General features: G+C 36.7%; 1 protein-coding gene across 2 annotated transcripts in view; it reads left to right on the forward strand.

Annotated features, from left to right (window-relative positions):
• ITFG1 (integrin alpha FG-GAP repeat containing 1) overlaps nt 1–25,062 on the forward strand; it is a 275,883-nt gene that overhangs the window by 189,613 nt on the left and 61,208 nt on the right. For both annotated transcript variants that reach the window (XM_082607433.1, XM_082607434.1), the window contains exon 13: nt 15,621–15,664. In XM_082607433.1, coding sequence (XP_082463559.1) covers nt 15,621–15,664 — 44 coding nt within the window. The remainder of the gene's footprint in view (nt 1–15,620; nt 15,665–25,062) is intronic.

A 25,062-nucleotide genomic window follows, 5' to 3' on the forward strand; every position in this document is an offset into this window, starting at 1 on the left:
TTCTTTATGATTTTGAAGGGGGTATTATTTGGCTATTTCAGAGCTGCTCAAGAAAAAGTAAGCTTCTTTAAAGAATTAAGTAATGATACAACAAACTACTTGAAAATGAAATGACATATCTGAGGTTTTTCTTTAATACAGGCAAGCGGGAAATGGAGTATAGGTGAAATGACTTTGGCCATGTGTTGTTGACAGTTGAAGTTGTGTGAAGTATGAGTGGGATTCCTGATACTATTCTTTCTAATTTCGTTTATGTTTGAAAAATTACACGTAAAAATTTTAAAAACCCAAGAGTCTCTTGAGAGTCTGTGGCCTGTAACTTCCTAACCTAAGTCAAGGATGGGTATCACTGGTAGCACTGCCGTCACCTTAACGGTATCACAAGGAAAGTTTTCTCCAAACATCACCAAGCTCAGACCCAGAGATAGCCAATTTGGTGTAGGAAGTTTTAGTTTTAGAAAGCAAGATAACTTTGCACTTATAGATATTAACATAAATATTAATAACATGCTTTATAGAAAGGTCATGGGTAATGAGATAATTTAGAGCAATCATTTGTGAAAAATAACCTTCTAGTTGTCTTGAGATGCTCTTCCACTCTTTCCTTTGTTACTTGTTTTCCTTAAGCAGACAGTTACTAGTATATAATTACCCTTTTAAAGCCATCTACAATGTCCAGAGTTGATTTTGCTCTAAAGTAACTGTTACTCTAATGCTCAAACCAGCCTATGTTAAATGTCACTGTCTTAGTTAAGGAAATTCGGGTACTTAAGCTTCTGTATGTGGCTAGGGAAAGGTAATACTATCCTTCTGCCTGTTCCCTCACTGATTCCAACACCACAGATCTACAGAATGCTCTCCACACAGGGGACTCTGTATGTTGCAGAATTGGAGGGGTTCCCTAGCTCCCCTGAATCAGAACTAGCTCCTAGCTCTAATTTTTTTCTCTTATTCCTGTCAGATACATTAGAGGTTCTGCATTCTGATTCTACTAGTACTTAACGCAAATTTCTAACAAGCATATGTGGACCTGTATTTCCTTGGATTTTTAAAATTGTAACAGTATCTTCACCTTTCACTGCCCAAATAAGATGAGACCTTGCAAAAGCTTTTATTTCCCTGCCTTCTTCCAGATTTTGTTGAAATAATGTGGAAGTTTATTTCTGGATGACTGATTTGGTAACAGTTACAACCGTGTTATCAATGATTGTTTAAACTTAACAAGTTTTATTGGCTTTATCATCACCATTTACATATATACCACATCTTTACCTTTCTTCACTCGAATTCCTGTTTCTTTTGATGGAATGCTTCCTCAAGAGATTTTCAGAAAGTTGTACATAAGCTAATATATTTTCTGAGTACTGTTGTGTCTTAAAATATCTTTTATTAAGCATAGGATTTTTTAATTTAAAAAATAATGAATGAAAGGTAGGTAATCAATAACAGGAAAAAGAAGTTTTCCATATAGAGTCTAAAATAATGTCTAAATGACAAGAATGGGTGGGATGGGGGTCTTTATTTCACATGTGATACTTGATTATGATATTTGCTTAGTATTCATGTATCTTAAACAAAAACTAAAGACATTTTCAGAGACTGAATGTGAACAGTCACCCATAATCCAGGCAAGGATTTTTCATTTTAAATGCTACTAAAACCATTATACAACATTGACCTTTATAGCTTTGACTTTATTCTAGTCATCCTTGTCCCAACCTGCACATTGGTTTGGTGTTACAGTATTTATGCACAATTATCGCAGTTTTTTGGTTTTGGCATTTGTGTAAAGTAGCTAATGTAAACTGAATCACAAAGCTAGAAGCCAAGGTTTATACTTTAAATATCTTTAAGAATACATGGGCTAAAAAAATTGCAGAGGAAGGAAGACTCCCAAACTCATTCTATGAGGCCACCATCACCCTGATACCAAAACCAGACAAAGATACCACTAAAAAAAGATAATTACAGGCCAATATCACTGATGAACATAGACGCAAAAATCCTCAGCAAAATACTAGCAATTCGAATCCAACAATACATTAAAAGGATCATACACCATGATCAAGTGGGATTTATCCCAAGGATGCAAGGATTTTTCAGTATCTGCAAATCAATCATTATGATACACCACATCAACAAATGGAAAAATAAAAATCATATGATCGGGCTTCCCTGGTGGCGCAGTGGTTGAGAGTCCGCCTGCCGATACAGGGGACACAGGTTTGTGCCCCAGTCCAGGAAGACCCCACATGCTGCAGAGCAGCTAGGCCCGTGATCCATGGCCACTGAGCCTGTGCGTCCAGAGCCTGTGCTCTGCAATGGGAGAGGCCACAACAGTGAGAGGCTCGTGTACCACCAAAAAAAAAAAAAAAATCATATGATCATCTCAATATATGCAGAAAAGCTTTTGACAAAATTTAACACCTATTTATGATTTAAAACTCTCCAGAAAGTGGGCACAGAGGGAACCTACCTCAAAATAATAAAGGCCATATATGACAAACCTACAGCTAGCATCATACTTAATGGTGAAAAGCTGAAAGCATTTCCTCTAAGATCAGGAATAAGACAGGGATGCCCACTCTCACCACTTTTATTCAACATAGTTTTGGAAGTCTTAGCCATGGCAATCAGAGAACAAAAACAAATAAAAGGAATCCAGTTGGAAAAGAACAAGTTAAACTGTCACTGTTGGGCTTCCCTGGTGGCGCAGTGGTTGCGAGTCCGCCTGCCGATGCAGGGGACATGGGTTTGTGCCCTGGTCTGGGAAGATCCCACATGCCACGGAGCGGCTGGGCCCGTGAGCCATGGCCACTGAGCCTGCGCGTCCGGAGCCTGTGCTCCACAACGGGAGAGGCCACAACAGTGAGAGTCCCGCGTACCACAAAAAAAAAAAAAACTGTCACTGTTTGCAGATGGCGTGATTATATACATAGAAAATCCTAAAAATGCTACCAGGAAACTACCAGAGCTAATCAATGAATTTGCTAAAGTTGCAGGCTACAAAATTAATAAACAGAAATCTGTTGCATTTCTATACACTAACAATGAAAGATCAGAAAGAGAAATTCAAGAAACAATCCCATTTACCATTGCATCAAAAAGAATAAAATACCTAGGAATAGACCTACATAAGGGGACAAAAGACCTGTACTCCAAAAACTATAAGACGCTGATGCAAGAAATCAAAGAAGAAACAAACAGATGGAAAGATATACCATGTTCTTGGATTGGAAGAATCAGTATTGTGAAAATGACTATACTACCCAAGGCAATCTACAGATTCAGTGCAGTTCTTATCAAATTACCAATGGTATTTTTCACAGAACTAGAACAGTAATCTTAAAATATGTATGGAGACACAAAAGACCCCGAATAGCCAAAGCAATCTTGAGAAAGAAAAATGGAGCTGGAGGAATCAGGCTCCCTGGCTTCAGACTATACTACAGAGCTATAGTCATCAGAACAGTATGGTACTGGCACAAAAATAGAACTGTAGATCAATGGAACAGAATAGAAAGCCCAGAAATAAACCCACCCACCTATGGTCAATTAATCTATGACAAAGGAGGCAAGACTATACAGTGGTGAAAAAACAGTCTCTTCAACAAATGGTGCTGGGAAAACTGGACAGCTACATGTAAAAAACTGAAATTAGATCATTCTTTAACACCATACACAAAAATAAACTCAAAATGGATTAAAGACCTAAAGGTAAAACTCCTAGAGGAAAACATAGGCAGAACACTCTCTGACATAAATCGCAGCAATATCTTTTCCAATCCATCTCCCAGAGTATGGAAATAAAAACAAAAATAAACAAATAGGACCTAATTAAGCTCAAAAGCTTGTGCACAGCAAAGGAAACCATAAACAAAATGAAAAGGAACCCACAGATTGGGAGAAAATATTTGAAAATGATGTGACCTACAAGGGATTTGTCTCCAAAACTTACAAACAGCTCATGAGGCTTAATATCATCAAAACAAACAGCCCAGGGCTTCCCTGGTGGCACAATGGTTGAGAGTCCACCTGCCGATGCAGGGGATGTGGGTTCGTGCCCCGGTCCGGGAAGATCCCACATGCCGTGGAGCGACTGGGCCCATGGGCCATGGATGCTGAGCCTGCACGTCTGGAGCCTGTGCTCCACAACGGGAGAGGCCACAACAGTGAGAGGCCTGTGTACCGCAAAAAAAAAAAAAAAAAAAAAAAAGGGCAGAAGACATAAATAGACATTTTTCCAAGGAAGACATATGGATGGCCAAGAGGCACATGAAAAGATGTTTAACATCGCTAATGATTAGAGAAATGCAAATCAAAACTACAATGAGATATTACCTCATAGTCAAAATGGCTATCATCAAAAAATCCACAAACAATCAATGCTGGAGAGGGTGTGGAGACAAGGGAACCCTCCTACACTGTTGGTGGGAATGTAAATTGATACAGTCACTATGGAGAACAGTATGGAGGTTCCTTAAAAAACTAAAAATAGAACTACCATATGACCCTGCATTCCTACTCCTGGGCATATATCCAGAGAAAAACATGGTCCAAAAGGATACATGCACCCCAGTGTTCATTGCAGCACTGTTTACAATAGCCAAGATATGGAAGCAACCTAAATGTTCATTGACAGAGGAGTGGATAAAGAAGATATGGTACAAATATACAATGGAATATTACTCAGCCATAAAAAATGAAATAATGCCATTTGCAGTAACATGCATAGGCCTAGAGATTGTCATACTGAGTGAAGTAAGTCAGACAGAGAAACGGAAATATCATACAACATCACTTATATGCGGAATCTAAAAAGAAATGCTACAAATGAACGTATTTACAAAACAGAAACGGACTCACAGGCTTAGAGAATTAACTTTTGGTTACGGGGCAGGGAAAGGTGGAGGGAAGGGATAGTGAGTTTGGGTTTGACATGCACACACTGCTATATTTAAAAAGGATAATTGACAAGGACCTACAGTATAACACAGGGAACTCTCCTCGATGTTACGTGGCAGCCTGGAGGGGAGTTGGGGGGAGAATGGATACATATATATGTATGCCTGAGTCGCTTTGCTGTGCACCTAAAACTATCACAACATTTTTAATTGGTCATACTCCAAAATAAAATGAAAAGTTAAAAAAGTATAAAATAAAAATTGCTCATTAAAAATAACAAATTTATTCCATCCATCCTTTCTTGTGGATTTTTACCTGGACATGATAAGCATCAGATAATATTAAAAATTAAAGCTAATATTTTAAAAATTAATATATTATTATAGCATAAATTTTTAAACCACTGATTTATTTTTTAGTGTGGTTTCATGGAGTTGTATTATGTACACAAGTTGTGTGTGTGTTTGTATATATGCATGCACATATGTGTGAAATTCACTACAGGACACATAAGACAGGAGTGCAGTGTGATACACCAAAATAGAGCCGGATTAGAATTTGGATAGCATGGTCACTAATATTACATTTACCTCTCTGGCCCAGAAATCCTTATCACTAAAATGAATGATTCATACCAGTTGATTACAAGACTCCTCTCAGCTCTAGACACTTAAAATAAGACTATAATACATTCATGTACTGCAAAGGGGAATAAAAAAAACCAATGACAATGTATCAATTAAAAAGTTATTTAGAGCATATTAATAAAGCATATACTTAATATAAAAAAAGAATACATGGGCTATAATGTACAGTGTTTTTTTCACATGAAATGTTAAGATCCTAAGCATTGTCATTTTAAAGAAAACTTATGAATTGCACATCCCATGAGTCATGTTTTAAACTAATTAGTCTAATAACCAGTAGTTCACATAGCTTATTAAGTATTTTAATTGCAGTTTTTTATTTAACTCTGCGAATAGGCTGTCTTAAATTTCGTTAATCTTTTTTAAACAACTTTGGTTTTTAAAGTCTAGGGGTATTAGAAATTACTTTTTAGAGCAGTTTATTTTAAAAGACATTATAAAATGCTATAAGTCTATATAGACCTTTATAATATGGTTACAGATACTAATTACAAAAGTTTATGAAATGGTTAGAATCCTTAAACCTCTAAAAATTAGTCTGTGGATCAGTCGATATCACCTAGTTAGTAGGAAAACATTTATTGACACTTGAAATGAGAAACAGAGAGATACTTAAACACCAAACAATGGAAAACAGTTCTTGCCCTCAATAAGCTCACAATGGCGGAAAACACAAATAGTAGGAGGCTGAAAATGTATACCAGTATCTGTCCTGTTAAATTTCCCTTTCCCATAACGGGCTGTTTATGTGTTTTAGCCCTTCCCAGTTTTTGTTATAGTTGCTTAAGAAAAATGTTTTACTGCACTTATAGCCATATGCTTTTAAGCAAAAAATAAACTGTCCACTTCTAGGAAGTAAGCTTTTGCTGTAATAATAAATTCTGCCTTGGAGCACTTAGGGTTTTTTTTTTTTCCTAACTAAAGCACAAAGGTTGGAATTTTTATTTCGATGTCACTGGGGAAATTACATTCTTGCACTGATTTAGTAGACTACTGATACTTCTTGTTCATAAGCTTGACATTATGAAGTCTTAAAATAGTAATTTCAGGGTGACATTTGTAAAAGCATATTTCTTTTTTGATTACGCAAGAGAATTTTAAGGCATTATTCCTTTTTTATTTGTAAATTTTTAATTTGGTATTTTGTTTTCTCATTACAAAAATAATGCAGCCTATTGTAAAACATTTGGAAAGTCTGGAAAAGTATTTTTTAAAAGCTGTGCTCTTTGCCACAGACCTTCAATTTGTAAAAAAAAAAAAAAACCCAGTATCTGAGAAGGATAATTATGCAGAGCACAATAAAACAAGGTATATATACCTGTATAATACATATGACATATATGTATGACATATATGTATGATATGTATGATACATTTAAACCTTATCATTTTGATCCTATTATACACTGTAATGTGAAACTTGAAATTTAATAGAGGAAGTCGTAAAAAACAAAATAGATGCAGGAACCCAATTTTTAGCTTGCTGTATACAGAATGAAAGAGACTATTATGTAATTTTGAGTAAATACTCTCAACTATGCTAAATAAAATACAGATATTCAATCTTGTAAGAAAATAAAATAATCCAGTGTTTCACTGATTTCCCATCTTCTACAAATGTAGTATAATGTGTTTTTTAAATGAATTACTGTCTAGTGACCGCCTGGTCTTTCAAAAGAGTGCCATTCCCTTTGTGACCTTCAGTAATGTATTGGCCCAAGCTTCAGGTTCTTTTTTTTTTTTTAATATTTATTTATTTATCTGGTTGGTTGGTTGGTTGCACCGGGTCTTAGTTGTGGTAGGCGGGCTCCTTAGTTGTGGCTCATGGACTCCTTAGTTGTGGCTCAGTGATTCCTTAGTTGTGGCAGGCGGGCTCCTTAGTTGCATCTCGCCAGCTCCTTAGTTGTGGCATGCATGTGGGATCTAGTTCCCTGACCAGGGATCAAACCTGGGCCCCCTGCATTGGGAGCATGGAGTCTCATCCACTGCTCCACCAGGGAAGTCCCCCAAGCTTCAGTTTCTGCTTCTGAAAAAAAAGGGTGGTGGGGGGGGAGGGTAAATAGACTTACCTTGCAGCCTTGCTGTGAGGATTAAGGAAGATCATATATGAAAGCAAATTCGTGTTCAGAGTTTGGCACTTATCAAAACATCAGTGTTTTCTAAAAGGATACTTGATAACCTTTCTGGAGGATAGTTTTACTATACATGCCAACAGCTTTAAGATTAAACCCAGAAATAATTATATTCTGTGAATTTATCCCAAGGAAATTATCAGAGATGTGCCAAAGATTTGTGTATGATACACCATGTGTATAAAGGTGATCTTCCTAGTGATGTTTTTAAGAGGAAATAAGTTTGGATTATAGGGTGGGGGAGAACCTAAATATCCTAATGAGGAGAATGGTGTGTGTACATATATGTATATATCCATCCACACATACAATGGAATACCATACAGTTATGTGGTAGAAGTACATTTAATGACATGGGGAAAGTTTGTGTTAATAACCAAAAAGAAGATTACAAAATTGTATTTAGCATGATTTCATTTATGTAAAAACAAAAATTTTTTTTAAAGTATTTATATGTTAGTTTACTCAGACTGCCCTGACAAAGTACCACAGGCTGGGCAGCTTAAATGACAGAAATTTATTTCTCACAATTCTGGAGAATGGGAATTCCAAGATCAAGGTGCCAACAAGGCAGGTTTCATTCTGTGGCCCCTTCTCGTGGCTTGTAGACCCCCACCATCTTGCTGTGTGCTCACATGACCTCTTCTTTGTGCCTGTCGGGGAGAGAGCAAGAGAGCAAGCCTTCTCATGCCTCTTCTTCTAAGGATACTAATACTGCCAGGTCAGGACTCCACCCTTATGACCTCACTTAACCTTAATTTCTTCCTAAGAGGCCCCCATCTCCAAATACAGTCACACTGGGGATTAGAACTTCAACATATGAACTTTGGCTGGGGGTGAGGAGGGCAGAGGGTGGGGGACTTGCAAACATTTAATCCATGACAGTGTAATACCTTACAACTAGTTGGTAACAGTATCTGGATGGTTGGGTTAAAGTGATTTTTTTTCTTCTTTTTATTCCTTTATATTTTTAAGTTTTTTCTATAACATATATTCAGAATATTCACAAATATATATAGTAAGTGATTGGTAGATTAGTGGTTGCTTTGGGCCGGGGTTGGGAATTGGGCATGATAGCTAAAGGGCCCAGGGTTTTTTTATTGTGGTGATGAAAATTGATTGTGTTGATGGTTGCACAATTCTGGGAATTTACTAAAAACCATTGAATAGGACACTTTAAATGGGTGAATGCTGTGGTGTGTGAATTACATCTCACTAGAGTTGCTACAAAAATGTGTGTGTGAAGGGAGTTTGGGAGATACTGTAGATCTGTTCATTAGCACTTATAGTCACTGCATCCAGTATATTCTCCCACATTTCACATTATTGTCTTCACTTTTGACTACTACTTAGTTTTTCTCAGTGAGGATCTATCCATTTATGTAGTAAGCATTGCTATCAACAGGAATCTGTATACTTGGAAGAGGAAGATGTATGCATGTAAAACAGCTAAAGGACAGTGAAACGAACTGTATACTAGAATGTTGAATGGAATTTTATGTGTTAAAAAAATTATTAAGATCAAAGAAGGCTTCTGTGAAGATGATGGGTGAGAACCTAGATCCTTAAAAGATGGTTAAGATTTGGACAAACCAAAATGAATAGTGGTATAACATTCCAGGAGGGGGAGGCCATGATCATAGTAATAAAGAATGAGCAGATAGTAAGAAGTAGAAACTAACTCATCTTCTGATACTGTTTTGAAGATTAATAAGAGAGAATATTGATAGTATCCATTGTTAAATGGGCATCTATGGCAAAGAAAAGATTTTGTCAGTGACCCAATAACTGAAGATACTTACTGAATTAGTCAGGATTCTCCAGAGAAGCAGTACCAATAGAATACAGAGAAAAAGAGAGAGAGAGATATATTACAAGGAATTAATTCATGCAGTTACAGAGGCTGGCAAGTCCAAAATCTGCAGAGCCAATGTCCAAGTTTGTGTCAAAAGGCCAGCAGGCAGTTGTAGAACCAGGAAGAACTGATGTCCAGTTCATCAGGCAGAAAAAGCTGATGTTCTAGTTTGAGGGCCATCAGGCAGGAGAATTCTTACTCAAGAGAGGGTCTGGCTTTTGTTCTCTTCAGGCCTTCTACTGGTTAGATGAGGCCCACACACATTATGAAGAGCAACCTGTTTGGGCCTCCCTGGTGGCGCAAGTGGTTGAGAGTCCGCCTGCCGATGCAGGGGATACGGGTTCGTGCCCCGGTCTGGGAGGATCCCATATGCCGCGGAGCGGCTGGGCCCGTGAGCCATGGCCGCTGGGCCTGCGCATCCGGAGCCTGTGCTCCGCAACGGGGGAGGCCACAACAGTGAGAGGCCCGCATACCGCAAAAAGAAAAAAAAAAAAAAAAAAAAAAAAAAAAAAAGAGCAACCTGTTTTACTCAGTTTACTGATTAAATGTTAATCTTATCCAAAAACACCCTTACAGAAACATCTAGAATAATATTTAACCAAATATCTGGGCACCTCATGACCCAGTCAAGTTGACAAATAAAATTTACCATCACACTTACTGTTTACTCTCTTCATCAAAGAGAGTCTATGATCAAATATGTAGTTTAAGAAGATGGATTTTGCAGCAGTGTTCAGAAGAAAAAAATAGACGTTCATCAAAAGAAATAGATGTTCTGACCTGAGAGGTCAGGCTGAGGGTAACCACTGGAATACACCAGTCATCCAGGTGTGAGCTGATAAGACAGTAGAAAGAAAGTTGTAGCAATGGGTGTACAGAGGAAATAAGGTTAAAGTGTATAGCTTGGTGAGATTTTACATAGGTATACTCCCTTGTAGCCACACTCCAATCAAGATAAAATATTTCCAGTACCCCAGAAAGGTCCTTCATATTCCCCTGCAAAAGTATAACCACTGTTCTGATCTATGTCACCATAGATTAGTTTTTCCTTTTCTGTCATATAAATGTAATCAGATGGTATGTACTCTTTGTGTCTGACTTCTTTGTTCAGTAGTATGTCTATGAAATTCATCTAACACATACATTTGTAAATAGAATCTTACTGAACATATTTGCCTTTGTCTTATTTTTTTACCTTAGCAAGAGAGTATAAACACCCTTTCATGTCAGTACTTAACAGGTCTCTCTCATTGTTTAATAGCTCCATGTCATTCCATAGTACTGTAGATGTTCCATAATTTATTTAGCATTTTCTCTCTTAGTGGACACATAGATAGTTTCCAATATTTCATAGACATGAAATTGATGAGTTGAGGGGCTATGTTTTTAGTGTTAATAGATAATGCCAAATTACCTTTCCCAACAGTCATAGACATTTATATCCCACCAGCATAACACTGTCCAGTTTGCCACATATTCATCTGAGAGCTCTAAATTTTTATTTCTGTAACAAATTTGTTTTTAAAATAAGTAGTACATGCAAATGGTGAAAAAATACAGAAGAGTCTAATAGTGAAAAGTAAGTCCCTTTTTTACCCATGTTTCCCAGTGGTCCAATTCTTTTCCCCAAAAGCAACCTCTTCTTTGTGTCTAAGATATCTTAAACACATACAAGCACATATGTTTATATGCTTTTATTTTACATAAATGGTAGTTCTAGACGTTGTTTTCTCCACTTAACAATATATCTTGGAGATTATACCATAACAATATAATCTAGAGCTACCTCATTTTAACTACTGAATAGTATCATGTAGTATGGATACAACATAATTTAATGAGTTTCTTACTGACAGATACCAGCTTATTTTCAGTCTCTTGTTATTATATTTAACGCCACAGTGAATATCCTATAGAATAAATTCTTAAAAACGGAATTACTAAAAAATAATATATGTACACTTTTTAAATATGCTCTATTGAAATATACTTACGGAAAACTGTACATAAGTACACAAGTGTATAAATTTTGACAAAGTAAATGCACACATGTAAGTACACCCAGATCAGGAAAAACATGATACCAGCAACCAGAAGCTTCCTCATGCCCACCCTTTTCATTACTAACCCAGTTCACCTACAGGTAACCACTAATTTAATTTCCAACACCTTAGATTAATTCTGCCTGGTTTTGAACTTTTTAACAGGTGTCCCTTCATAGAAATCATATCAGTTTAAACTTCCACTTACAGTGTAGGAGAATGCACATTTCCTAACACCTTCACCAACGCAATGGATTATTAAACTTTTTAAGTTTTGCCAGTTGTAAAGTGAAAGTATTGTCTTATTTTGCATTTTTCTTATACTGAGTAAAGTTCAGCATCTTTCCATATGTTCAAGAGCCATTTGTATTTTTATTTCTATGAATGGTCCTTGTCCTTTTTCATTTACTTATTAATTTATAAATGTACCATAGTATATATTAGGGAAATTAATCGTTTGTGATATATGTTATAAATATTCTTCATAGTCATTTATCTTTGATTCTGTTTTTCCTACAGACATTTTTATTGGTCTTTCATTTTTTGCCTTCCTGTTAGGTATAAAATTGATTTTTTTCCTGCCTAGTGAGGTTGAGTGTCTTTCTTCCTGGTTTTTTGATTATTTGTACTTTCTCTTCTGGATATTGCTTCTTGATATCCTTTGTTTTTATTGGATTATCATCTTCTAACCCATATCTGGAAGCTCTTTGTATATTGGCAATAATATCTCTTTGTAATGTATTTTTTTAAAGTTCACAGGCCCTTGTCATTAGTTTTTTTTAATTTTATGTTATTTTTTTAAATTTTATAACAGCTTTATTGAGATATAATTTACATACCATACCATTTCCCTGTTTCAAGTATACAATTCAATGGCTTTTAGTATATTTACAGAATTGTACCAACATGACCACAATCAGTTGTAGAACGTTTTCATCACCACAGAAGAAACCCTGTACCCTTTTTTATTTTTTTAACTTTTTATTTTATATTGGAGTGTAGTTGATTAACAATGTTGTGATAGTTTCAGGTGTACAGCAGAGTGACTCAGTTATACATGTATCTATTCTTTTTCAAATTCTTTCCCCATTTAGTTTGTTACATAATATTAAGCAGAGTTCCCTGTGTTACACAGTACGTTCTTGTTGGCTATCCATTTTAAATATAGCAGTGTGTACATGTCAATCCCACACTCCCTAACTATCCCTTCCCCTCACCCTCCCCACCCCACCCCATATAACCCTAAGTTATTCTCTAAGTCTGTGAGTCTGTTTCTGTTTTGTAAATAAGTTCGTTTGTATCATTTCTTTTTACATTCCTCATGTAAGCAATATCATACGATAATTCTCTGACTTAATTCACTCAGTATGACAAAAGTAAAAATAGAGCTACCAATGATCCTGAAACCCTGTACCCTTTAGCTACCACCCTCAATCCCCATCCCCAGGCAACCACTACTTTCTGAATCCATAGATTTGTCTATTCTGAATATTTCATATAAATGGGTTCATATAATATGTGATGTTTTGTGACTGACTTCTTCCACTTAGCATAATGTTTTCAAGATCCATCTGTGTTGTAGCATCGGTACTTTATTCCTTTTAATTGTCATATATCCCACTATATGAATATACCTGCCACATTTTGTTTATCCATCAGTTGATGGACATTTGGATGGTTTCTACTTTTTGGCTATCATGAATAATACTGTTGGTGAACACTCATGTACAAGTTTTTGTGTGGACATATATTTTAATTCCTCTTGATATATACCTAAGAATGGAATTGCTGGGTTAAATAGGAACTCTTTGTTTATCTTTTTAAGGAATTGCCAGACTGTTTTCCAAAGCAGCTGGACCATTTTACATTCCCACCAGAAATGTATGAGGGCCCGGTTTCTCCACATCTTCACCCAAATTTGTTTTTATCTGACTTTCTGATTATACCCATCCTAATGGGTGTGAAATGGTGTCTCATTGTGGGTTTGTTTTGTTTTTTTACAATCTTAACCATTTTTGTGTGTGTGGTAAAAAAACTTGTAACATAAAATTTACTATCTTAACCATTTTTAAGTGTACAGTTCAGTGGTGTTAAGTATATTCACATTGTTGTGAAACAGATCTCCAGAACTTTTTCATCTTGCAGATCTGAAAGTCTGTACCCATTTAACAACTGTCCTTTTTCCCTTCCCGTCAACCCCTGGTAACCACCATTCTACTTTGTTTCTCTGAATTTGACAAGTTTAGATACCTCATATAGGTGATATCATAGAGTATTTGTCTTTTTATTACTGACTTGCTTAACATAATGTCCTCAAAGTTCATCCATGTTGTAACATGTGACAGGATTTCTTCCCTTTTTAAAGTTGAATAATATTCCACTGTGAGTGTGTACCACATTTTGTTTATTCATTCATCTGCCAATGACATTGATTTGGGTTGCTTTCACCTCTTGGATATTGTGAATTGTGTACATTTCATTGTGGTTTTGGTTAGCATTTCCATGATAACTAACGATGCTGAGCATCTTTTCATGAGCTTTTTGTATGTCTGCATCATCTTTGGAGAAATGCCTGTTCAGGTCCTTTGCCCATTTTTTAATTGGGTTGTCTTTTTATCATTGTAGTGTAAGAGTTCTTTATATTAGTAGTGTCTTTGCCAAATGTAATTTTCATGTTATGAATCAAAATCTAACTTTATTTTCCTCCAAGTAGCCAATTATCCAGTACCATTTATTGAATAATCCATCTTTTCCCTCCTTTAACAAGTATTTATTGAGCAAATACATTTGGCTAGGCCCTGAAAAAATGATAAAAACTATGCAGAGCTTACATACTGGTACAAAGACAGACTTTTGAGTAAATAATATACTGTTTAGCAAGATAATGTTTTAATGAAGGTTTAGGAAAATCATTTGGGGACAAGTGAAAAAGAAGCACCAGTGTCTGCCCAGAGTTGAGGGAAGAGGAACAAAGGAGAGGAAGAAGTAAGGTCATGGAGTGTTTGAGAATAAAAGAGTGATAACTAGGCACTATGCTGGGGTAAGGAATTTAAACATTGAAAACTGGTTTGCAAGTATGAAACATTTATTTCACTGTTTCCTCAGGTCGAATTTAATATAAACGTACTATAGTAAATAAGCAAGTATCTCCTTTTGTGATGAAATATGTCATGCTCATTTCTTGATGCCTTTGCAGTTTATGTACCCTGCCTGAGTATAATATTTGTATTAGAATGATTATCATTTCACATTTGTAAAATATAAATAAACATAAGGAACCATTTTCCTATGGATATATTTGAACTAACCAATAATCACAATTATTATTGGTACAGTTCATGCTTACTGAACAGTATTATCAGCTGTCTTCCTTAAATTTATAACATATAGCATATTTAATAGCACATAAAGTCTGCCTTCTTATAAAGGAATTAGTTCACATGAGGTGGTAGTAGTGTAGTTATGTTTCAAAATTCATGTTAGTTATAGAAAGAATGTTCAGATATCCTAACCTTTTCTTTTTTGGTAATTATAGAATAAATACATCATTAAATTATTTTTGTATATTTGTTATAGACCCATCAATTATTTTCTAGTTATGTTCTCCATAAAAGTTATCAAGGGAGCCCAAACTCTTTTACCCAGAAAATTTGACTAGATAAATTGAAATAGTCTAGTTTGATATGAAGTGTTAAATGTTCTATTTTGATTTTTTCAGTATAAATTTTAATTGGTTTGCATTTGGCAATTCTCTGTCAGATTCTAAGTCATCCTTGGAATGTAGCTAACCAATTGGAAAATAGGACCAACAGTAGGTATGATATTATAACCATAATTAATTATATCACCTATATATTTCACAAAAAGGCAGCAGCTTGACTGCTTAATAAAGGCTTTTGAAATATTGGCCTAAAGTGAACAAAAGAAATTTAATTTACTCAGATCTAAAGAAATTGAATTGGTTTTTGCTTGACCATGAATCAATAGAGCATATTAATATTATAACAGTAATAATAGGCTTTTTTTAATTTTTCCACAGTTCTTAGTGGTCTCTGTCCTAATGAATGTCCTCGTAAGATAACAGTAAGTAACCTTAACTTTCAGTTGTAAATATTTCTGTGAAAGTTCTCTGCATGATAGATACACACAAAATAGTTGTTATAGGTTAAATCAAATTGATGTTACTTTTAGAAGTGATTAAAGTATCCTTCAGTGCTCAAGTAAAGTTTACTGGGAATAAAGTACCTTTCCTAAAAACTGTCTCACCTCAAGGTTCACTTCCTTAATGAAGTCTTTTCTGATACTCTTGGAAAAATTAATACACCTCCCACTATTTCTGGGCATACTGCTGCCATTTTGGCATTATATAATACTTTTTAAATTATTTATTTATTTATTTATTTATTTATTTATTATTTGGCTGCATCAGGTCTTAGTTGCGGCCACAGGATCTTTCTAAAGCATGCAGGCGTAGTTGCCCCGTGGCATGTGTTATCTTAGTTCCCCAACCAGGGGTCGAACCCACATCCCCTACATTGGAAGGCAGATTCTTAACCACTGGACCACCAGGGAAGTCCCTTGGCATATGTAATACTTGATCACCCTTTATCTGTTTATATTGAATGCCTCTCCCCAGGCTGTAATCCTTTGAGGTCAAGAACCATGCCATCTTTGTATACCTCGTTCATAGCACAGGGTCAAGCATATAGTAGACAATTAATGAATTTTTTTGGTTTAATCTTAATATTGGCTAGCTGTCTAGTGGAATGTTTCCATGAAATAACAGAATGTGAAAATAATTAGGCTTAGGTTTTGAAATTGCCAGTTCATGTAAATTATAATAAGAATATTACATTATATTTAAAAGCATGAGCATGTGTGTGTGTGTGTTTGTGTTTGTGTTGGTGTATCCCAATTTGAGCCCTCATAGTAACCCTTGTTACATAAGGAATTATCCCCCATTTAAAGATGAGGAAACTTGAGGCTCAGAGAAATAAATTATCCAAAGTCATAGAGCCATTAAGTAGTGGAACTAGAACACAGAACTAGGTGTTCTGATTATATTGTCATATTTTTACTACACCTTTAAAGCACTGCTTCATTATCAATGTTTTATGTATGGTTGGGAAACTTCCCATATTTAAGACATGTGGAAGCAGACCCTGACCCAGAGATTTGCACGCAAAGGTTTAATCTAGACTCTTCTTGAGAGCAAGACTTCTGGAATAGTGAGGAAAGCAGGTCTGTGAAATGTGAAGCAAGGTTGGTTTTTCAAAGATGGCCCAGATTGAAGCAAAAAGGCCATGCCTTTGTATTCTGCATTAGACACTGCATGCAGGCAGTCGCCGGGAAGGGGTTATAATGTGTACAAGCCAGCTCCCTTTGGCTGAGAACAGTTTTTAGGTAAGAACCTAGCTGTGAGCTATCAGCAACCAACACTTGGAGCAGCTCGGGGAATATTGCCTCAGTCCTGAAGGGAAGGTCTGGACTGTGTCACCACATCCACTGTGAACTATATGAGTGCCTGGTCAAACCTATCTGCTTTCATATCATTATAAAAATGTAGATATAGTAGGGGAGGGTCTGAGGAGGAGAGATGCAGAGGGTATGTCAGAACTCTTTGTACCTTCCGCTTAATTTTGCTTGAATCTAAAACTGCTATAAAAATAAAGCCTATTTTTTTAATCAAGTGCAAGTCTGATTAATTGGAGGCCAAAGATTAACTTGGTTATTCAGGTATTGTCTACCCAGTTTGTGAAATATTCAGACCCTTTGTTCCTTTCCTTTTCTCTGATTGACCATATTCCCATCATGTGGCTCTTTCATTACCTCGTCAAGCAAAGAACTTTTAAAAAGTTGAAATTGAACCCACTCATTTTACCCACAAGCTCTAGCAGAAAATTTGATAGGAAAGGCTGTTTGCTTAAGGCAGGTTTTACTTCTAAGATCACTAATGCTCCCCTTCTCCTTATCTTAAATTAAAAGTCACTTCTATCATATGGAGAACAGAGTCATTTAGAAAGTCATGTAAGTAAAGTGCAGCATGCACATTCTTACAATGATTACCCTAACAGTCCAGCACCTTTGGGCTTTTCTGCAGCTGATACATCTGCCTTCCATTCATCCATTTATTACTTTCTTTGAAGTTCAGATCCTGTCGAACTGCCCTTCACATCTATCATTTTTCTTCCCCACTGATGTCATAGATCACAATTTTATGACAACCTAAAAGAAACAAATGCACACTATACTCCCCCAGTTTTCCATATATCAAATGTATTCCCACTTGTAAAATTATTTCATGATAAAGTGAGCCTTCTTCATATTGTTTTGACATCAGATCCACTTGATCATAGTCTGTTATGTAAGATATGACCCAGTGTGAGACTAAGAGGAAAAATGTGTGTACCATATGATATTCTTTATCACTTGAGTTAAATTATGAATTGAATAAATGCTCTTCTGTTGCCTATATATTCCCACCTGCTACAGGCAACCTGTCTCATATATGGAGAGAGGAAATAATATTCAAATCAGCAACTAATCTCACCCAAATTCCTTCATTTCCATGCTGAAAACCCCAGAGTCTTCATTTTCATTCAACTATGGCTACTCACTCCCGTGGCCATACGGTGGACCTTATCTACCAGAAATGTTTTACTTTTGAAATCTCAGTACCATCCATCAACTCTCTGATCAAGAACTATTTTTCCAGCCCTCTCACTCTTGTTATTATATCTATACCTATTCAACTTTAAGTCTATTAGTTTCTTGACCTGTATCAACCTGTTTTCTTTACCTCCTTATTTAGCTACCATATATGAATCATCACTTTTGCCACTACCTTTAACTCCCATAAAGCACTCTCCTTTTACTCTACCTGCCTGGCAAAATTACAACCCTGGGTTGTTAATCCAGCTATCTTTCTTGTTCACTCCTAGATCTAAGCTACTGGGCATTTCTAAAGAAAAATATACAGCCCTGAATATTGTCACCACCAGTGATTCATAGTCATCAACCTCAAATGAGCATTCCTAATTGTATCATAATCTTATATGGACCCCTAGGCACCCTCTTCTGCCATTCATTTTCCCAGGTTACTTTCAGGATTTTCTCTGTGTCTTAGATTTTCTGCTGATTGAGTATGAAATGCATAGTTATAGGTTTTTAGGTATTTTTGCTGTTTGGTGTTCTCTAAGCTTCCTGGATCTGTAGTTTGATGTCTGTCACTAATTTTGGAAAATTCTTATATTATTTCTTCAAATATTTCTTCTGTTCTTTTCTCTCCTTTTCCTTTTTTTTTATATAAATTTATTTATTTTTTGCTGTGTTGGGTCTTCGTTGCTGCACGTGGGCTTTCTCTAGTTGCAGCAAGTGGGGGCTACTCTTCATTGCAGTGTGCAGGCTTCTCATTATGGTGGTTTCTCTTGTTGTGGAGCATGGGCTCTAGGCATGCAGGCTTCAGTAGTTGCGGCTCATGGGCTGTAGAACACAGGCTCAGTAGTTGTGGCTCACAGGCTTAGTTGCTCTGTAGCATGTAGGATCTTCCTGCACCAGGGCTTGAACCCATGTCCCCTGCATTGGCTGGTGGATTCTTAACCACCACACCACCAACGAAGTCCCTTCTTCTTTTCCTTTTGGTAGTCCCACAACACATATGTTACACCTTTGTGTATGTAACCTTTGTGTAATTGTTCACGGATATTCTTTTCCAAATTTTCATGAGTTTTTCTCTTTGCAATTCAGTTTTGGAGGTTTCTATTGATATATCTTCAAGTTTACTGATCCTTTCGTCTTCTGTGTCCAGTCTACTGATGAGCACATCAAAGGCATTCTTCATTTTTATTGCGGTATTTTTTATTTCTACCATTTCCTTTTGATTCTTTCTTAGAGTTTCCATCTCTCTGCCCACATTAACAGTCTTTTCTTGCATGTTCTCTACTTTTTTCCATTAGAGCCTTTATCATATTAAATATTAAATTTCTGGTCTGATAATTCCAACATCCCTGCCATATCTGAGTCTGGTTCTGATGCTTGCTTTTTCTATTCAAAATTTGTTTTCTGCATTTTAGCATGGCTTAAAATTTTTTTCTTGAGAGCCAGACGTGATGCATTGGGTGAAAGGAACTGTGGTAGATAAGCCTTCACTATGAGGATTTATGTTTATCTGCTAGGAGTTAGACTGTGTTACTGTTTGCAGTAGCTATGCTGTCAAGAGGCAAAATTTTCCTCTAGTGTCTTTCTTTTGTCTCTTCTGTTGTCTTTGTGTCACCCTACAGACTTCCTCTTAAATGGGTCTGAGGTTTGCAGTTCTTTTAACTGTAATCTCATTATTAGACAGGAGCCCAGTTGATGTGGTGGTAAGGTATAAGACTGTGGTAGTAGAAGCATCCTATCATCCTGTGTCTCAGTTTTTTAGTGAGCCTGTGTGGGCTGTGACTTGAACAAGTGCTTCTCAGCTTTCCCTCCTCTATAGGTTAAACAAGGAGGCTAGAGGGGGCTGAAGTTAGGTATTTCCTTTCCCCCAGGTTGATTAGTTTTTGGTAAATCCCAAGTTACTTAAGCTCTAGTAAAAGAGTTTTCCTTAAGGGCAAGCTGTTGTGAAGGAGAACAGAGAGCTCTGGGCATATTTTTAACTGGTTACTTTACTCTCTGTGCTAGAAGCATGAGGGTTTTTTCCCCCAATCTTCCTCTTGAGAATTTGATGGAACTCCTGGAGGTAAAACTTGCAAAAGTGTGGCTCCCCTAAGACTGCCTCGCTTTCTCCCCCAGAGATTTGAACTCTCAAACTAGTTCACACTGGTTCTCCACTAATGTCACAATCACAGTTTAAGTGTTCCTGCCAGTACTGGCTCTAGTTTCAGTCTTCCGGTTCTGGGCTTCTGCTGCCAGTAAGCTGTGATCCTCTGTATCCACCTCTCCAGTTTTCAAGGTAGCAGTTTGCTCTATGACCTTAGTTCTCTGATGGATCAAAGCAGAGTTGATTTTCAGTTTCTTCAGCTTTTTTTGTGTGAGTACAGCAATGATGACTTCCAAACTCTACATGTCGGGCCAGAAAGAAGCTCTCCTTGCATTTTTATCAGTATTGCTTTATTTTGTTTGTTAATTTCTTACAGTTTTATTGCAGTATAATTGACATGCAATAAACTGCACATATTTAATATATTCAATTTGATGTTAAGATATATATAGTGTATATGTATATATACACTATACCTTCTTAATGGAGATATGTAAATGATTGATAGGTAGATAATTAATGTCAAAATAATGAATATATCATATCTGAAAGTTTTTTTGTGCCCCTTGGCTATCCCTCCTTCCCACCTTCCTTGACCCTTCTTCCCTATCCCACTCTTCCTCAGGCACCACTGATAGGCTCTCTGTCAGTGTAGATTTATTTTAAAAGTTGTTTTTGTTTTCTTACTTCATGACATTTTCAAGATACTTTCCTCTGTGACATTTATTGCTCTTTACTGTGAATTCATTTTTAACTTTTTTTGGAAAATTTTTGAATACATATAAAAATATACACTAGTATAATAAAACTCCTTGTGCCCATTACTACCATCCAGCTTTTAACACTGTCCTCATATACCCAGTCTTATTTCACCTATGCCCCCACCTACTACTTATCCCCCTTATGGCCCCTCTTAGATTATTTTAAGGCAAATTCATCATATCTTATATTCTGTAAATACCTCACTGTGAGGTAAGGACTTTACATATGAAGCTGGAAATTCTTATTCTTCATAAGAACTATTTTATGTTCTTCTCAATTTTCCCTTACAGCCAATCCCAACTTCCAGTTCTTAGAAATTCACCTTGCCTCCTACCTCAAAGAGAAAATAAGAATGTAAAATGGGAATTTCTTCAACTATCTGCAGTAACTTTGAGGAAATTATTTAACCCTTATTAAGTCTCTTTCTCCACATCAATATAATGGGGAAAGTCATAGTACCCACTTATATTAGTTTCCTATTGCTGCTAACAAAGTAACCATAAAATTAGTGGCTTAAAACAACACAGATTTATTCTTACACATTTGAGGTCAGAACACTGAATGTGCTTCATGAGCTAAAATCAAGGTGTCTGCAGGGCTCCATTCCTTCTGGTGGCTTTGAGGAGAATCCATTCCCTTGCCTTTCACGTCTTAAAGCCACCTACATTCCTTGGCTCATGGCCCCTTCCTCCATCTCCAAACCCAACAGTGCAGCATCTTCCAATCACTGACCCTAACCCATCTCACCTTCCTCTTTCACTTATAAGGACCCTTGTGATTACCTTGAGCCCACACACCCTGACAATGCAAGATAATCTCCCCATCTCAAGATCCTTAATCACGATGCTTGCTTCAGCAGCACATATACTAAAATTGGAAGGATACAGAGAAGATTAGCATGGCCTCTGTGCAAGGATGACATGTAAATTCATGAAGTGTTCCATGTTCTTAAGAGAAAAAAGATCCTTAATCACATCTGCAAAGTCCATTTGTAACATAAGGAAATACATTTAGCAGGTTCTGGGAATTAGGATGTGAACCTCTTTAGGGCATGATTTTTCTGCTTACCACACTCCCACCTAAATTTTTTATTAAGATTAGAGGAATTAATGTAGGTAAATCACAGTGGAGGCCTAATACACAATAAATATTCAAAAAGTGTATCTGCTGTTATTTGTCAACGTTAATGTTTCTTCCCTGCCTCTATAACATCCCTTTATTAGTAAGGATAGTGAGTTCCAAATATTTGAGAAATGTTGGTGTTCTGTCTGCCTTCAGAATAGGACTAGAGGTCTACTTGACTTCTTGATTTTTTTCCTGTCTTATTTTCTTATCTAATATGTATTAAATCTTTTTTAATACATATCACAGAATTTATGAAATCTGAATATGGAGGATATCAATATTTTCAGTGAAAGCTACCATAAACATCTGTGAATCAGAAGAATATATTCCTATTTCCTAATTTTTTCTTTAAATACTCAACTAATTTTTTGAATTTTTTATCCTCAGCATAAGGCATATTTTGGCCTTCCTCTGTGTTAGTGGAGACTATAGCTTCTTTCCCTGTCACTTGTTAATTCTTTTTACCAAAGCCTGGTGCATTTTCCCACTTTATAAATTATGAGTTTAGAAGCAAGCAGATGAGTACTTTTCCGTTTGAACACCAGAAGAGTTTAGAAGTAGTCCTCTCATACTCTATATACAAAAAGAGTCTGTGCACATTCCTTTTAAATACCTCCATGAGGGCAGAGATAGTATCGGTTTTGCTTGCCAGTGTATTATAGAACCTAGCACAGGACCTTGTGCTTAGCAGTTTGTCAGTTGCCTTCTGTAGCACTAAAATGTAATCTGTTCATCCACACCCATCTCTTTTCCTTTTTCCCTTGACTAAAAATTAATGCACCAGTTATGCTGTGGGTCCTACATACCTCTCAGGGACCTCATTCCATTGCTTATTCTATCTGGCCAGTGTATTCAACTCCACTTCCCTGTCGGTGCCTTCTCTTCAAGAATACACAACTCTCTCCTATATATAAATGCATATACAAGTACCTTGCAAAACCCCACGTCCCCTCTGGCCACTGCCTAATCCCTGATTGCTCTTCTAGCCAAACTTCTTGAGTTGTGTACAGTAGGATCTCTCCAGTTTACTTCCATATCCTTAACCCACTGTTGTAATCAAGCCTTCGGCGTCACACCACTGAAAACTGCCCTTGATTCTGCTGACCAATTTTAGGAACACTCCCTTTCCTTGGCTTCCTTTACGCTCTCCTTCCCTTGATCCCCTTTTACTTCTCTGACCATTCTCCCAGGTTCCTTTATGGACTTTTCCTCTGACCATCCTTTAAATGTTGCTGTGTCTCAGGGTTCCACCCTAAGTTCTCTTCTCACTCTATGTGTACTCTTGAAGTATTTCAGTCTCTCTCCTGACTTTTTTTTTTCTAGTTGTAATACTGATTACTCCCAAATCTATTTACCAGCTGTCTCTCCTGAGCTTCAGACCTTTATATCTGAGTGTCTTACAGGGACCTCTAAAACTGAAATCTAGTGTGTCCCCACAAAAACCCACTCCTCTTCTCATGTTCCCTATCTCAGTTACCTTTTCCTTTCCCTCACCCCTCAAATCTACTAGATTATTATTCTCTCCCTTTAACTGTCCCTTCTCTCTATCCTGTTACTTTAGTTGAGCTATCATCATTTTTGGCTTGACTGGAGTCATCTGAGCAATCCTCCAAAAAGCAACCAGAGGGCTTCCCTGGTGACGCGGTGGTTGAGAGTCTGCCTGCCGATGCAGGGGACACGGGTTCGTGCCCCAGTCCGGGAAGATCCCACATGCTGTAGAGCGGCTGGGCCTGTGAGCCATGGCCGCTGAGCCTGTGCGTCCGGAGCCTGTGCTCCGCAATGGGAGAGGCCACAACAGTGAGAGGCCCGCGTACCTAAAAAAAAAAAAAAAAAAAAGCAACCAGAGTCATCTTTCTAAAATACAAACCTTCAGTGGCTTCCCTTTGCCCTTAAGAAATGGTTCTAATTTAGTTTATTGAGTTAGAGCCTCTGTTTATCTCTTCAGCCTTATCCCTCGCTGTTACTCCTCACACCCTCTCCCAGCTCTCTGTCAGCCACACTGCACTCTACTTGTTCTGTGTGCTCTCTCACTTGCATATTATTTCTCTACCCTGAAGCCTCTTCTTCTCATCTTCTCCAGAGTCTTCCCTGTGATCTTCAGGTGAGCTTTTAGATGATATTTCCTGTGAGAATCATTCCCTGGCTCCCCTTTGACATAGGACTAGACACATGTTCTGTTGTTTCTTAGCACTCTGTGCTTAGTTAGTCCTACTACTTACCACTTCTGTTATGTAGTTGGTGAGTTATCTGTATTAAGTCCTTGAAGAGGAGAAGCTGTGCTTGTTTATTATTATTCTGTCCTTACTCCCTAACGTAGTGTGTTACACATAATATAATAAATATTTGATGTATTAATAAATGAGCTTTCCCTAAAATTTGGGGTTTTTTTAATGGTCCTTCATTGATAAATTTACCATACCATCTCTTACCAAAATCACATATTCACTGTTAAGTGTGAACACTTGCAAAGTAAATTACAACTTATTCACAAGAGAAATGCACTCTGCAAAGCCCTGATATAAAGGGAAAACATCCCTTATTTATGTTCCCTGAGATATGTCTTTTTACAGACCTTTACAAAGGAAAATTATCTTACAGTTTTAACAGGAAAATAACCAAAATTAAAGAAAATAATATATTGAATTTAATGTCTTGAAGAAATGAATAAGAAACAATATAAATATTTCAACATTGAACTAAATTGAGCAATGCAACTAACACTAATGAAGATAAGGAAAAATATCAGTGGGTGTTTATGAAAAACATGATTACCTTTGAGAAAAATAAAGCCCACACTATAAGCTATTTTTCTAATATTTTAGAATCATAAATTTATGGTGCAACCTGACACTGA

The sequence above is a fragment of the Mesoplodon mirus genome, assembly GCF_964341445.2.
Source record: "Mesoplodon mirus genome assembly, chromosome: 19".
NCBI classification, from domain to species: Eukaryota; Metazoa; Chordata; class Mammalia; order Artiodactyla; family Ziphiidae; genus Mesoplodon; species Mesoplodon mirus.